The sequence below is a fragment of the Chrysochloris asiatica genome, unplaced genomic scaffold (genome assembly GCF_000296735.1).
Source record: "Chrysochloris asiatica unplaced genomic scaffold, ChrAsi1.0 scaffold00026, whole genome shotgun sequence".
Taxonomy (NCBI): domain Eukaryota; kingdom Metazoa; phylum Chordata; class Mammalia; order Afrosoricida; family Chrysochloridae; genus Chrysochloris; species Chrysochloris asiatica.
The window spans coordinates 4,157,598-4,174,121 of NW_006408544.1; the positions used below are offsets into that span (position 1 = coordinate 4,157,598).

Consider the following 16,524-nt stretch of genomic DNA (forward strand, 5'->3'; position numbering starts at 1 on the left):
TAGGATTTCCAAGGAGTAGCTGGTGAGCTTGAACCACCAACCTTGCTGTTCAAATGGCTTTGCACTCTGACGCATTAACCCACAGTGCTACACCAGGACTCCCTTTTCAATGTTATCCATAGTTTATTATGATCCACACAGTTGAATGCTTTTGCACAGTCAATAAAGCACAAGTAGATATCTTTCTGTTATTCTTTGCTTTCAGCTAAAATACATGTGACGTCAGCAATGATATCCCTTGCTCCATATCCTCTTCTGAATCCAGCTTGAATTTCTGGCAGCTCTCTGATTGCTGCAACCATTTTTGAATTATCTTCAGCAAAAAATGTGATATTAATGATATTGTTTTGATGATTTCTGCATTCTGTATGGCTACCATTCATTGGAATAGGCACAAATATGGATCTCTTCCAATTGGTTGGCTAGGCAGTTGTCTTTCAAATTTCTTGGTACAGATGAGTGAACACCTCTAGTGCTGTACCAGTTTGTTGAAACACTTCAATTTGTAGTCCGTCGATTCCTGGAGTCTTGTTTTTGGCCAGTGCCTTCAGTGCAGTTTGGATTTCTTCCTTCAGTGCCATTGGTTCTTTATCAGATGCTACCTCTTGAAATGGTTGAACACTGACTAATTATTTTGGCATAGTGACTCTGTGTATTCCTTCCATCTTCTTAAGAACTTTTAGAAGCTAAAGAACTGTTAGAAGCTAACATATTTATAAGTTGACTCAAGCAAGGCATCTCTGATATTATTTTGTTATTTATCCATATAAATATGCCTTATTTCCCCCAATCAGATGGTACACTCCATGAGAACAGAACTCCCTATTCTACTTGTTTGTGTCTCCAGCAGTGCCTACCATTGTACGTATTGATACCTGCCACTATTCTTAGTGAATGATGTTGCCTCATCTCATTTCATTCTTATCCAGTCCATTGAGACAGTTACTGTAAATTCCCCTATCTAACAGATGGTGCAACTGAGACTTCAGGAGGTCTGGTGACTTTTGTGGTAGAGCCAGGATTTGAGTGAGGTTTGTTACAAAAGAGTTGCCTATGTGTTTAACCATCATGAAGACACCTGAGTAAGCATGCTGGGATCTGAGTCCCACTGGGTGGTGGGTGCTGGAAATGAGAATGAGTTTGTGGAAATGACAATGAGTTTAAGACCTCAGTGAGGTAGACTGACACAGTGGCTGAGACAATGGACTCAAAGGTAGCCATAATTGAGGAGGATGCAGGACTGGGCAGTGTTTCAGTCTATTGCATATAGGGTTGCTATGGGTTCAGAATCAACTCAACTGCACCTAACAACAATAACAACAGGATTAAGATCAGTTCACCAATGACTATAAAATGACATTGTGGAAGGAATGGTGAGGGAGAAGACAATCATAGGTGAACTGGTGAGGCAGAAGGCAGAGACACTGGCTCAGAAATTTGCCCTGTGAGCTACTCTTGCTTTAGACCATTCACACATTATTTCTTTTGAATTGCTTTCTTGTTTGTAAAATGGAAATATTTTCTAATACTTGCACAAACTACCTAACAGGGTTAGTGTTAGGGGCTCAAATAGATCATGCAGCTTCTCAAATGAGCGGAGGAGAGCATGGACCAGGGGCATCTGCAGAGCATCACAGACTGAATCCACAAGCACAAAGGCACTGAGGGAAGAACTCAGGCTTAGAGCCAGATGACCCTGGGTGAATACATATCCTGGACCAGCCATCACCGGCAACCTCCTTAACCTCTTTGAATATCAGTCTCTGAAGCTGAAAACTAGTGAGAAAAATGCCTACTGAGATAATATGGCTGGCACATAGTAGGTGCCCAAGAAACGGGAGTACTATCTCTCATCCCTTCCTTGCTGAAGCCAGTTTAGGTGCATCTTAATGGTCATTTCCCCAAGCTTTCCAGTAGGAGGCAGCAGGGAGCTATCCTGCCTGGAACAGAGGGCAACAGCTAGTTGCAAAGCCTGGTTCCATCTACAGCTGAATAGAGTTCCAGAGGCCTGGCTTTTGAGGGCTTTTTCCCTCCAAACCCCAATTTAGGTGAGCAGGTTAGTTCCTAACTGGTGGTGTAGTCTCTGTTCACAGGTAACGAGACTCCAACTCTACAAAGTCAGAGTAACCAAACAGGCCCTAAGTGGCAGACTATTGTTTCGACTGGCAGGTGACCAAGCTCGCATCCTGACTTCCTTCCTGGACACCTCATCTCTAGTGGTCACCCTGGTCTGTTCCTCTGGCTGCACATGGGACTTGGTTGCTCTGGATTTGCTTTATGGGTACCCCAATTTCACTGGATACAATCACCTGAGATCTCTGTCCTGGGTGGCTCCAAGGGGCTGGGGAACCCCTGGTAGGCAGCCCCTGGAACAAAGGTCACTGGGATATCTTGGACATGTGGGCAAGGCTCTGTGGTTCTGGGAACTTCTGAGAGGGTTCATCCAGGTCTAGATCAGTAGTTGTCCACTCCAACTGTGCTTCAGATGTAGTAAAATACCTAATAAGGCCATTATTTGCTTAGTTCTCCCATTTGATGTGAGCTTCATGAAGGCAGGTCTGTGGTCCGAGTATAGTGTCTGGTACTTAGAAAGGATCTGACAGTAACAGACAATGCCTGTCCTGTCACTGGGAGGCAGCAGCTCTGTCTCATCTACATGGTGAGCCCCAAGGATCGTGACAGCCGCAGTGATAGTCTGTGGCTCAGCAGAGGTTGGCATGGGAAAGCTGGACACTTTGGGGTTTGGGATCTCAGAACTGGACTTAAAGGATATCAACTCATTATGACTTGTGGGAAGGTGCCCTGGTGGTACAGTAGCTTGGCTACTAACTGAAAGCTTAGCAGGTCAAACCTACTTAGTGGCTTCATGGGAATAAAGACCTCCCATAAAGATGACCAAACAAAACAAAACTCTCCTAAACCCAAACTCATTGCCTTCGAGTTGATTTGGACTCATAGTGACCCCTATAGGAGAGAGTTTCTGTTTAAATGCCATCGAGTCGGTTTCTACTCATAGCGACCCTGTATAGGGTTTTCAAGGAGCAGCTGGTAAATTTGAACTGCTGACCTTGTGGTTCAGATGACCTTGAAGTCCAGTGCTTATCTTACAGCACTACTCCATAAGCTAGAGTTGTTGTTGTTGTTAAGTACCGTGGAGTCGGTTCCAACTCATAGTGACCCTGCACAGGGTTTCCGAGGCTATAAATCTTTGCAGGAGCAAAACGCCTCATCTTTCTCCTGCGGAACTGCTGGTAGTTTCGAACTGCTGACCTTGAGGTTTCCAAGGCTGTACTTTTAATGAAAGCAGACTGCCATATCTTTCTGCCACGGAGCAGCTGATGAGTTTAAACTGCTGACTTTTTGTTTAGAAGTCGAACACCTTAACCACTACCACCATCAGGGCCCCTATGAGACAATTCTCCTCTGTCACATGGGTTCACTCTGAACTGAAACCAACTCAAAGGCATCTGACAATGACTGCAATGTGGCTTGTATGTCGCACAGTGGAGTCTGTCACGCCTATAACCTTTGCCTGGCTTTGGAAGCCCTGCATCCTAAGATGCGCAATGGATTCTTCTGTCTTATTGCTCAGTGTCCTACATGTCCCTACCCTCAGAGTTCCAGTTTGTTACCTGCTCATGTCTTTTCCAATTTCATCTATAACCTGCCTCTCGCCTCCTCTAGGAAGCTTTCTTGACCACCTCTTGTTGCCCCTCTCCCCTTAAAACTTGCCCACTACGCTGTTCATGTTCCTACCCACTCCCACATATACCTGCACTGAGGTACCTGTCCTGTTAATCTGGTTACTGTGTCTCCACTGGCCTAAGAGCTCCTCATGGCAGGTGCTCTAGATCAATCCTATCCTACATGGGCACACAGAACTTAGAATAGGCCAGGCATTTGCATGCTTTTGGAATGAATACACAGGGCCTACCCACCACCCCTCAAGCCCAGTGTCCACATGTGGGCCCTATACAAAAGCTGCTCTCTGGATCTCCAACAGGACATGAGGAATTTCCTCTAGGATGTCCTGTTGTCCCCTCACACCCATTCAGTTGGGACAAGGTGTTCTAGAGCACCTCTAGGAACAGCTTCCCTTTAGCTGGCCTGAGGCTCTGGCCTGAGCACAGTGGAGCCAGAACATGGACTTCTGGTATGGTGCTATACGGTTAGCACTGAACTTCACACCACAAGGTCGGTGATCCAAACCTACCTGCTGCTCCTTGGAAACTCTATACAGGGCCATTATGAATGGGAAGTGACTCAAAAGCTCTAACAACAATACACAGCTTCACCACACACCAAGGTCTGTCCATCCTGCAGCATTGAATCGAATCTTAATTCCTGTAAGTTCTCTAAGTAGGCAGGCCCCATCTATGCCACCTCATGGCCCAGGAATTTGCCCCCACCTACTACTCTCCACAAGGAGCTCTGGTAGCGTAGCGATTAGGAATCGGGCTGCGGACCTCAGTGTCAGCAGTTTGAAACTACCAGCTGTTCCGTGGGAGAAAGATGAGGCTTTCTGCTCCCCTAAAGATGTATATAGCCTCAGAAACCCTGTACAGGGTCGCTATGAGTCAGAACCGACTCCACGACACATAACAACAACAACACTACTCTCCACAGAGCAGGTGCCTCTGGGTGTCTGGGCCCCAGTGCCTTTGCTGGGCCCCAGGAAGCCATCACTCCACTTTCCGTCTTCCAGGGCTCTTCAGCATGCTAGTCTCTTCTCAACCAGGCTGAAAATTCCTTACCTCTCTTCCACCCATCTCTATCCCCTCCATGCCCACTGGAGGGCAGTCAGCTGATGGCTGCCCATGACAAGAGGTAGGTAGGACTGAGGGTTGTCCCCTCCCTCCAAACTGAACGTTAAGTGCCTCACCTCCAGTACTCCTCGCTTGGGCTGGTCCTCTGGAAGGTGTGGTTCAGCGGGTGGGAGAGGTTGCTGAGCAGGGCAGCAGACCTGGAGTCATTGGTGAGGTTGGCAGCATCCAGCACACAGGCGCAGTCGGGCGTGTTCCAGGGGTTATTGCAGTAGGCCCAGGGCAGTACATGTGTCATAGACGAGAAGAAGTAGTAGAAGGCGATGCAGATGACCACATTGTAGTAGATGCCGATGTACGTGGACACCACCATCATGCCGTAGCCCACGCCTGGGGGAGGGGAGGGGCACCTGTCAGGGTACTGTTGAGGATGGAGGTAGGAGGGGGCAGCCTCACACATCTAACCAGAAGGACGGAGGGGAGGGTAACAATTTAAGGACCCAAGGATCAGGCTTTGATGGAAGGCCACGGAAGGGAAAGATCATGACCTTGGCAGGGACAAGCTGAGGCTTTTGTGTGTACACGTGATGGGAGGAGAGGGTGGAGGCCAAATAAACATGGATCCCAGCATGTATTCATGACCTTGGCCATTGATGTAGGGCCCAGGGGTCAGCACCATGGGTTGGCAGTGTTTATACAGATGGGTGGGTTAGCAGGGCCCCCAGAGGCGTGTGTGTGAATGCTCTGCCCAGGCCTCACCTTTGAACATGGGGCTGATCCTCCAAACACCCAGGCAACCCTGACTTGCAAACTGGCCGAAGGAGAGCTCCATGAAGAAGAGAGGGATCCCGCAGAATATCAGCATGATGAAGTAGGGGAACATGAAGGCGCCTGGCAGGCAAAGAGAGGTTGGGCTCAGGGGTAGGTTTAGTGGCTTCCACCTGTGCTTCCTGCTCAGAGTCCAACAGCAAAACCTTTGCTATTGGGTAGGCTCTAAGGAAGTATGTGCCAGGTATTTAGCAGGGCCTGGCTCCTAGGCACACTACCCCTAGCTCTTCTTTGAACTTGACAGAGGCTCCTGGGAAGTCTGCTCAGAGCAGAAATGACTTTCAGAGAGGAGGCACCCTGTTTGGGTGGGATTTGATCGTTTAATCAGGCAATTTCACAAACATAAATTGCTGGAGTCCTCAAATAACCCAGAACCATTTGTAGGATTGATGAAACATTAGGGCTACAGGAAGGAACCCCAGAGGGGGTGCTTTTCTATACTTCTCCTCTCGGGAGCAGGCCCAAACAGCAGACAGCCAGGGGCTTGGCTGTCTGTGCCTTAGGCTAAGGATACCGAAGCCAGACATGGGGGTGAAAGAGGCCTGGGCCAGAGGTCAGGCTCTGTCTGCAGTGGGGTCTGTGCTAGGGAGAGGGTGCTCCAGGTCCTGGCGATAGGCTCTACCCAAGTGGGTGGTCCCTGCCCTGTGCCCGCTGGGTACCTCCCCCGTTGCGATAGCAGAGGTATGGGAAGCGCCAGACATTGCCCAGGCCCACGGCATAGCCCACGCTCGTCAGTACAAACTCGATCTGGTTGCCCCAGTTGCCCCGTTTGAGGTTCTGGTCCCTCTTGGTGGCCTCGCTGGGCACAACACCATTCTGTGGAGATAGGAGAGAAGCTACCATCAGCAAGGTATTTGTGTCCCCAAACCTGACCCTCTGGGCCACCCCAGTGGGGACACTGTGGACCCTCCAAGCCCTAATCCCTCTCTAAACTGTCCCTCTGTTGGCAACAAGCTACAGGCAGCCCTGGCAGAGTGGAAAGGAACAGCTGTCAAAAGGTGCCAAGTGGGGACTCTCTCACCAGCCCCCTAGCCCACTATGCCAGGTGCACCACCCCACCTGAGGAGCTGCTGCCAACCTCTGAGAGGAGGGCACTGTGCAGGGAGCTAGGGCCCAGATCCCGCTGGCCCCAGCCCCTCTTAGGTTCCCCTTCCCTCTCTGGGTAAGGATCTGGGAGCTGAGCCTCATACCAAGCAGCCAAGTCAGTCTGGGCACAAAGGGGCCTGTGTCCAGACCACCCCCCCACTGCCGCCTACCACATCGCCAGGCTGAGCACGATGCCCAAGGGCAGGCGCTGCAAGGGCGGGATGCTAGGCTCCTCCCGAAGCCTACGGCTCCTTCCTGGGGGCCTGGAACCACAGGGTGGGCTGGGCTAGGCTGTGACAGGGAGGAAGGAGGGGAGCCACTGAGGGGAGCCATAACTTGGACTCAGAATGGGAGAATCTATACTGCCCAGGTTGAGGAAGGGGTCATGGAAGGCTGACCTGGGCCATGGCTAGGGGGTGCTGGACCGTGATTTGGGGGATGAGATCAGAGCGACAGACACCATGCCAGACCTTGAGGACAGACTACTAGGAGATGCTCCCTAGAAAAGGGTGGCAGGAAGGAGGGTTCCTCTGAGCTGAGAGAGTGAACTATAGAGGAGGGGGCTTTAAGGGAAGGGTGCTATGTCTGTGGGTGGAATACGCTTTGCAAGTCCTTCTGAAGGTGTGAATGTGCCTTTTCTGTCCCTTTCCATTGTTGTTGTTAAGTACCGGCTGAGTCAGTTCCGAGACCCACAGCGACCCTGTATAGGGTTTCCTAGGAGTGGCTAGTGAGCTTGAACTGCTGACCTTGCAGTTCAAACCAACTGTGGTTCAAGCGCCACAGCAGGACTCCACAAAACCGAGCACCCTAAGCCTGAGCCAGAGGGGACTGCCTAAGGAACACAGGGACCCTAAGAGTCACCCACAGAGAAACACAGATAGTCCTTGAGCCACAGAAACAGCCTCTTAGAGAAAGACTGCTCCCCTGAGAAAAACAGACCGAGACCCTGAGGACACCCTGGTGCAGAAATGGGGTCCAGTCACCTCAGAGAGACAGTGGTGAAGTGACATAGACTCTCAGCTTGAAGGAGATATCTTCTAGAAAAATAGCCACTGGCCAATGGCAAAGCAGCTTGGTACTTTGAAATGCTGCAGACCCTGACACTGACAAAGGGGTCCAGTAACCTTCCGGAAAGGCCTATTTGGGAAGCAGATGCAGAAGCCACCAGCCCGTTGGGGGTCCGAGCCTTGTATCCCTTCCTCCTACTGTGAGTGCATTTTGGTCCCTATGGGTTTGCACGGTTGGCATCATAGCCAAGACACCTTATGGGACAAACACCCTGCACATCCAATCCAGCATTGCCCCTGAGCAGACATGGACCCTCACACCCTCTGGGAGGTTTGAGAGTACAGCTCCAGGAATGGTGGGGTCTCCTTCCAGGAGTACCCAGAGCAGAAAGGCAAGCTGAACCAACCTGCATTCATGTAACGGCAGAGACTCACTGGCACGCAGTCCTGCACCAGACATTGGGTATGCAGCAATGGACAAAACAGTCTCTACTCACTCTAAGTTCAGAGTCTAGTGGGAGAATAAGCTATCAATGAAATACACAAACACATCATTTTCATATCGGCTTCAGTGTAATCACACGGGAATTACTCCACATCCCAAGAATATATAAGGTGGACAAGGGGAGTAAGTGTGGTCAAAGGCCTTCCTGAAGAGGCTTAAAGGTACAAGCAGACTTGGCTTTGGGAGAGTGGCTCATGGCCTGAGGTACCTCTCTGATATGTGCCTAACTGTCGTGCATCTCACCAAATCCTAGGACCTTTGGGGCAGGTGTTGCTATGGTTTTGGAAGGCTTAGACGACCTGGTGTAGGAAAAACATTGGGCTGCTAACCAAAAGGTCGGTGGTTCAAACCTACCAGTCATTCCTTGGAAACCCTAAATCACTATAATTTGGAACCTACTTGATGGTATTTAACAACAATAGGGTGATTTATCCATTTCCAAGCAAATCCCAGCCAAACAGGGCTCCTATATGGTGACCAAGCAGCCATGAAGACGTAGCAGTTAAAACACTCAACTGCTAACTGAAATGCTGGTGGTTTGAACCCACCAGCAACTCCATAGGACAAAGATGCGGCAGTCAGTTCCCAAAAAGATTACAGTCTAGGAAATCCTATAAAGCAGTTATACTCTGTCAAAACCAACTAGACAGCAATGGTTTGTTTTTTCGTTTACATGTTGAACCTACAATAACAGTTTTATTCTGTCCAAGGCTTGTTTACTTAGGGGCACAATAAGGGATTGTGGCAGCCAGAGTGGATGTGGGTGGGGTCACAGAACAGTGGTTATAGCTGGAAAAGGGACAATCAAGGGCAAGACAAAAGGGCAGGATCCCTTGCACAGACTGAGGTCCCCAAGGTCCCTCTCGTAATCCCAGTAGCTGAAAGGACAGACTTCTCACCAGGTACTGAAGGCAGTGGGGCCAGATGTGCCTCTGAGTCCTGTTCCTTCCCTGGTATGGAGGGAAACAGGCAGAGGGTGGTGCCCTTCCAGCCACGTGTCATAGGCAGCCACCTGACAGTTCTCAAGAGCCAACCTGTTGCCCCTTTAATGAGGGACACATCGTGGAGCTGTGAGCTAATCCATTCAGCCGTGCAGGCTGGAACATGGGATGCAAAAGCCCCTTGGACAGGGTCTGGAACTAGAGGTTAGGGACTGGGCTCTGGCAGGAAATTACTGACAACACTAGGGGTCCACTGTACATATGAGCTAGAGGTCAGTGAAATGAAGCCCCCCAAGTGGGACAAGACGCTGCTAGCAGAAATAGTGCCCATCTTTTCCTCTCGGTGTGAACCTCAGCTCTGTGAGTCTGACACTGCTCTGGGAGCATCCCTTGCCCTAGACCTCTGACTTCTAGTTCCCTTCACCTTGTCTCCTAGGGGACCCTGCAACTTCCTCTGGGGCAACTCAATCCACTGCTGGCAAGCCTTTTTCAATGCTACATAGCTGTAGCTTCTCCACACATCATCTGTCCCGTTACAAGCATTTCATTTTTCTGTGGGAGGGAGGCTGTGTCACTGATATTAACTATCCCTAGAGTTGTCACTGGCAAAACCCCTTTGTGCTCAGTCTGACCCAGACTGGCTGACCGTCTGCCTAACTCGACTCAGCACTGCTGACTGGCCATGCTCCAGGCTTTTCCTGCCCATCACTCAGTGCCCACTTTCTGCCCCTCACAGCTCCCCTCCCTCCCTTGCTCACACCTCCGTGGTGAATTAATCCTAGTGGTATATTTCCCCTCTGGGTTGGCCTGTGTTCTGCCGCCCCTCCTGAAAACTTTCAGTGACCACTTCTGGGGCATTTGCCACTGCTAGGGCCCAATGGGTGGTCTCCAGGACTGGGACTACCCTGTCCTGTACCCAAGTTCTCCCAGACTGCACCCAATGGAAGTGTTAGAGTCTCCCTTCTATGACTGAGTGGGTGAGTTGGCTGACCATCTTCCATGACCTATCCTGCTCCAGACACACACACATAGTAAGACCCTCAGATGCCTCCTTATCATTCCTGTTGTTAAGTGCTGTCGAGTCAGTTCCAACCCTTAGCGACCCTGCATAGATTTTCTGAGGAGCAGCTAGTGAGATTGAACTGTTGACCTTGCAGTTCAAAGCGACTTTGCAGCCCAGCACATTAACCCACAGTGCCACACCAGGACTCCCCGCTTTGCCCTTAGAACCCATCATTAATGAAAGAGACACTGAGGCAGCAGTACTCAATCACTGTACAAAGACTACAGTCTCTCTTGGATCAACAACTCTCTACCTCCTGCCCCTGCCTAGTTGGGTGAACCACACTGAGTAGTCATTTACATGAGGGCTTTACATAACCCCCTATCCTGGCCAATTCACTGTTTAGGATGCACTCCTGGAATTAAGGCTCTGAGGGTAGCAGCATCATATCTTCCACTATCCGTCACTGGCAGAGATAGGGCCCCTGTGCTGGGGGTTAGAACCCAGACATTCCAGAGCCTGGTCCTACAGAGACCTGGGAGAGCCATTTCTACTATCAGCTTCCTTATCTGCAAAATCAGGCAACACGCTAGTAAATCTGCTGGGATTTGGTAGTTATGCCTTGCCTGCAACTTGGCTATTTTTGACTGTCTTCTGTATTTTCCATGAGTTCCCATTAGCTTTCTAGATAACTTTTTTTTAAGTTTTTTTTTTTTTTTTCTGATGAGAAATGTGTTATAAACTTAATGCAAAAAAACAAAACGAGGAAAATACCACCAACAACAACAAAGTGTAGAGAAGAAAGCTGTCAGAGGTACCCACTGATAATAAAATGGTGTACAGTCTCAGAGACAGTCCAGACTGGCTGGGGTTCCTGCCCCCCGCCCCCCATCAGCACCCACGGGATATTTTTGTGAATTGTGAGCTCCCTCCTCCTGCTCTTGAGGATTCCTGGAGCTGCCCTGGCTGGGCTAGCCCCACTGGGATCCAACAGCCTCTTGTTTAGGGCTCTCCGGCCCCAGGGTTTGCTCATGGGATGAAGTCTCATCCAAGACAAACTTTTATGGAGGAGAACAGGCAAGACCCCACATCCTAGACTGACTGTAAGCCAAATCCAGATCACTGGCAGTTTTCTCTGAGCCCCAGTGGGGAATTCAGACAGAATAGCCATTACAAGGAATTGTTCTGCCTCAGAAGACCCCAACCTCCTGCCTTGCACCATTTGGTTCTTGGTCCCCCAAGTTCTCACCCGTCAGTCCTGCCCTACAATGATAGAACCTGCTGCCCTTCACCTTTGTAACACTGATGAGAGAGATCCAGCTGAGGTTCTGATCTCTGGCCTCAGCTATTGGGACATGAGGCAGGGCCAGGGGCTAGAGATTCAAGACTGGGGAAAAATTAAAGAACGCGAAGAACATTCCAACAACATACAGAACGAATTAGTTGCCTCAGGTACAAGCAGTTTTCCCTTGACTACTAACCTAAAGGTTGGTGGTTCAAACTCACCAGCCACGAAAGAAAGACCTAGAGATCTGCTTCTGTAGAGACTATAGCCAAGAAAACCCTATGGGGTAGGATCCTGAACCCCATCCAGAATCATCTGAGGTGGGAAATTTCCACTTGAAAGGACAAATAGACCAGCCTTGAGAGGCTAGAAGAACAACAGATACTTCATGAAAGAAAGACCGGCAGGAAAAATGAAAAACAATAATGGTAGTCTGATTGTTTACTATAAGAACAAGCGAGCTGTTCATTTAAGAGCCATCAAGGCAAGTGGTTGGGTCCCCTCAGAGAAAACTCCTTTCCAGGACTAAGACTCAAGACCATGAGCAGGCATGTGGTCTGGCTGGTGAAGAGGGAGAAAAACAGCAATGAAGTTGGGAGGTAAGTCTGACCACATTCAATAGACTCCTGTGAACCTGGGTGGAGACCTGGTTGGCCAGCAGTATGACAAGACCCAGGGACTCCTGGACCCAGAGGTAGTGACTGACATGGCCACAGAGGACTAGAGCGGAGAGTGAAGCATCCAGCTGATACCAAGTGAGGGGAGATGCACAAGAACACCCATACTTGCAGATATTACCCACTTGACCTGGCTTCAATGGCTGGATAATCAGAACTCAACTAGAAGAAGAAAGAAGAGGGAAAATAAAAAAGAGAAACCTGCTACAATTTGATGAACTTGACCTATACTTATGGATGTAGTAGCTCAAAACAGGGAACAAATCTTTACAGCGAGGATCACTCCCACCCACTCAGCACAGAGGGTTGACAGGGATGGGCAACTTAGACATTGGCTACACAAAATGGGGGGCCTATAAAGGCAAGAAATGACTGGCTTACAAGCTTTCAAGAGGGGGGTCTAGTTCAAGATGGGGTAGGGGAAGGTAGAATCTCCACAGAACAGTTTGCAATCTGTTGGAACGGGGATAATGAGAGATGGGGATAAGACTCTTGTGGTACCATAGTGAATAATTGTCATCAGGACTGACTGTGAGGGTCAGAAATGCAAAGGTAGATGTTTTTGATGATTTTTAACAAAAGGAGGGGAGTGATTGATTTTGCAGTCCAGGAGCGGAGGTCCCTGGGACCATCAAGTGAGAAGAGCAGAGTTTGGGACCCTACCCAGAGAAGCAGTGATGCCAGAGATGGAGGCAGAGATGACAACGTGGACAGATGGAGTGGCTGGGGACACTGGACTCAGAGAGGGAGAGGGGCTGTGTGCTGATGGCCGGGGCGCAGGCCTGTGGGGTGTACCCTTTGGTTATTTGATGATGCATGGAATGGATTATAATCATTGCAATGAAACGAAATACGATAGGATGAATGTAAAACTGATGTTCTCCCATGTAAACCCACATAATTCACAATAAAAACTTAAAACAAAAAGAAAACCCTATGGAACAGATTTGATCTGTTATCCACAGGGTTGCCATGAGTGAACAACTCCACAGCAATAGGGTTTTGTTGTTTGTCTCAAAAGGAAGCATAGCTTAGCCTCTGGGTACCACTCAGGACTCCAGGTGCCCACAGAAGCCTAGACCTTTATATAGCAGGTGACAGAGTAAGAACATGCCCTGAGCTGTTTCGTCACAGAGTCCTGATTGGCAGAATGACCTTCCACTATTCTGCATGGCAGATAGAAGCCTGGCACCTCTAGGCACACCAGGCTCCTCTCCAGGCCCCAGGGGAAAGTGATGGAGGAAACCTGGTGGGCCCTGCTCACTCCCTCACCTTCGTCCCTGGAGATGCTCAGCAACCTGGGGAACTGGTGGAAACAGCTTTGACTTAGCTATCTCCTCCCCAGTCAATTGGCAATGGGCTGCCACTTTGGGAAGTGGCTTCAGTTTCTGACCCGAGCAGTTCTGAGGTTTGAAAGCAACCCCGCATAAAGCTTTTCCAAAATCCAACCCACATCTCCCCCAGAATACATTCCTTTTCCTGCTTTCTGAAGGTCAAGCCAGGAAGCCCCACCAGGGAGGAAGGTGGTTTTCTTGGTTCCCTCACCCTCACTGCCATCCGTTGCATCCCTGCCCATCCCCATCTCCTAGGGATGAGGGTACCCGGCTCGCCCCTCACTGGGCACTTGCCCTGGAGGCCCCTGAACATCTGGTAGGGTCTCTCTCCTCTCTTACCCCAACCCCTTCCCCCACACCTCACCCCCAAATTCATGTACATGTTTCCCTGTCCCCCTCACCCACTCTCCCCATAGGAGTAACTGCCTGTGGTAGAGACAATGAGGCTGTATTGATTAGTACAATTCCTGGGCACCTCCGGCCCGTCTCCCCGGGAGCTGGGACAATGCAGCTTTGATACACAGAGCAGATTCTCAGCAGGTCCTTGGGCTGGGGAGCCTTCACACCCCCACTTTTCTCCCCCCTCACCCCCCACCACACAGCTAACTCTTCCTGCACTCCTTTGCACAGTTGTAACTTTCTGGGTCACTTTTGCTAGTGTCTGTCTTGCTCTCTGGCTGTGCCTGCCCCTTCCTGGCACACACCACTCAGTCCCTCTCTCCACTTCCAACCCCAGCCTCTATGCCCGCCTGGCACCAGGGAGGGGACGGCAACCTTCTGGAAGGTGACTGACCTGCTCTGGGGAGGAAGGGGCCATGGGTCCACGGGTCGCAGCCATCCCGGGGTGAGCACTTGGAGCTCGTGTGTCTCCTCTGCTCATTCACACCTCTGCCAGCTCCAGCTCCAGCTCCAGCTCCACACTGACGCATCCCACAGCTCTCCCACTGCCGGGCTGGGCAGCGTCAATTACTTTCACCTCATCTCCTCCCGAAGCTCTGCCTCTCCCTCTCCCCCTCCCCGGGCCTTCCCCTCCAGCCAGTCCCCATGCAGCCCAGTGCGGGTGCTCCGGAGCTAGTGGGTGAGGCGTGGAGTTTGTTGTGTTTTGTTCCCAGCAAGTTACTGGAACAAAAAACACACACAAACACACACGCTCACAATCACAGAGCAAGGCAGGGCAAGCACAGGAGAATGAAAGGGGCGGGCAGATGCTCCTCCTAGAGCTGGGCCTCAGGGCCCGGCTGCAGTCTGAGCCTACAGGCTTGGCATTTCTTAGGTTCTCAGTACAGGAGTGGGATGCTGAGAGAATGATGGGCCCCAGAGATTGTGATGGGGCAGGAGGCTGGAAAGCATGTCCCACAGGCTATTCCAAAGCGTCTCAACTCCATTTAGAGTGGTGTGCACTAGGGGAGGGTGGGCCTGAGGCAATTCTTTCCTCATCCCAGTTGGGGGTGCTCCTCAAAGGAGACTGACTGAGCATACTGTTACCTGTCTGAAGGAAGATGGTGTTAATTAAGAGGTGATCAGCATGGGGTACAGACAAAAGGGAAACGGGGCAAATAGAAAAAGAATCCAACAGCACTGCCTGGAATCGAAAATGCTAGGGAATCCCTGAGTGATACAAACAAACAGTTAATGTACTTGGCTGCTAACTGGAAGGTTAGCAGTTTAAGCCCACCCAGAAGTGTCTTTCTTGAAAGAAAGAAAGAGTCTGTCGATCTATTTAGAAAAATCAGCCAAGAAAACCTTATGGAGCATGTTTCTACTCTGACACACATGGGGCTGCCAAGAGTCACAATCACTGAACAACAACTTCTCTGGAAGTGTGTGCTGTGTGGGCCAGGTACAGTGCAGCAGGTGTCACCATGACTGGGGTGAGATGGTGCTCACACCCATCCACATCCATCTCTGAGGCAATAACACTCACTGGTCAGTTCCCAGCAGAGGCTGAGACACTACATGGACAGAGGCCTGTATGGATTTGGGTATGAAGGATCACTTTTCTGTGAATTTGTTAACTGTGGTAACCCCAAATGAAAGAAGCAGGATAACATTAAGACAACAACAACAACAAAATCCCCACGAATTCATGTTTAATGATGGTAGAGTAATCCAGAAAACGATAGTACAAATGGTTGCACACCTAAAGAATGTAGATTAATGTCACTGAATAATCCCTGCAAATATTTAGGTATGTGTGGTGCAGTGAATTACTGAACGTGTCTCTTCTAGCTTTAGTCTTTGTAACTCCCACCAAACAACACTTTTCCTGATGGGCCTGGGTAAGAGAAAGTGGGAGAAGACGCTGATAGGATGACACGGTTCAGCTGTGGATGTTAACAGAGTTCACTAGAGTTGTAAAAACTTGAAATTCTAGCATGGATATAAAGTGAACTATCTCAGAAGCAGGAGAGGGAATCTTACTACCATCAAAGAAGAGCCAGGAGTGGAACATGTCTGTTGGATCCCAAGATCCCGGCACATTGAACCTCCTAGACCCAGTGATAGAAAGTTGTGTCTGCAGAACCAATAGAGCACCAGACAGAGCCGTCGGCTTCCCAGCCCACAGAGCAAGTAAAGCTGAGTGACTTTGGGCAGGATGAGGTATCTCTAGGCACTTAAGCTGGGAGCTAGGTTTGCTGGTCTACAGAGCTAGAGCTGAGAGCCTGTAGGCTGAGGCTTATGATGGAATGGTATGGGCATTTATCAACAGCTCTAAAAGAGCTCTGTAACACTGGCCAGGCAGAGAGAGGCTTACCTGTGGGCATAGCTGAAAAGAGGCTGTCCTAACTAGAACAACTGTGCCCTAACCATTTCTGCCTCTGCATTATCACCTGTTAACCTTCCTAATAAACCTCCTAACTGAGTTCTGTGTGGCCGCTGCAATAGAAGCCAGCTGAGTAGAGAGTGCTATGGGAGAAATGGTGAGGTGTCCTTTGCTGTAGGATGTATATTTTTACCATCATTTAAAAAAAAAAATAGCTCAGTGGCTCTAGAGTCAGTGACCTGATAGTTTCTCCCCATATATGACGTTGTTGTTGTTGTTGTTGTTAAGTGCCGTCGAGTCGGTTCCGACCCATAGCGACCCTGTACAGGGT

The 16,524-nt window shown here is 49.8% G+C and overlaps 1 protein-coding gene across 4 annotated transcripts in view; it reads right to left on the bottom strand.

Annotated features, from left to right (window-relative positions):
* The window catches only part of SLC6A9 (solute carrier family 6 (neurotransmitter transporter, glycine), member 9), a 38,493-nt gene that overhangs the window by 9,777 nt on the left and 12,192 nt on the right, over positions 1 to 16,524 (bottom strand). Inside the window, exons 1-6 of one of the 4 annotated variants that reach the window (XM_006839681.1) lie at positions 14,186 to 14,309; positions 12,316 to 12,341; positions 7,076 to 7,159; positions 6,251 to 6,407; positions 5,523 to 5,654; positions 4,883 to 5,153 (exon numbers count right to left, since the gene is read on the bottom strand). In XM_006839681.1, coding sequence (XP_006839744.1) covers positions 4,883 to 5,153; positions 5,523 to 5,654; positions 6,251 to 6,407; positions 7,076 to 7,159; positions 12,316 to 12,341; positions 14,186 to 14,309 — 794 coding nt within the window. Of the gene's footprint in view, positions 1 to 4,882; positions 5,154 to 5,522; positions 5,655 to 6,250; positions 6,408 to 7,075; positions 7,160 to 12,315; positions 12,342 to 14,185; positions 14,501 to 16,524 lie in introns of those variants that run through there. The other 3 variants (XM_006839683.1, XM_006839682.1, XM_006839684.1) reach the window with 3 other exon arrangements.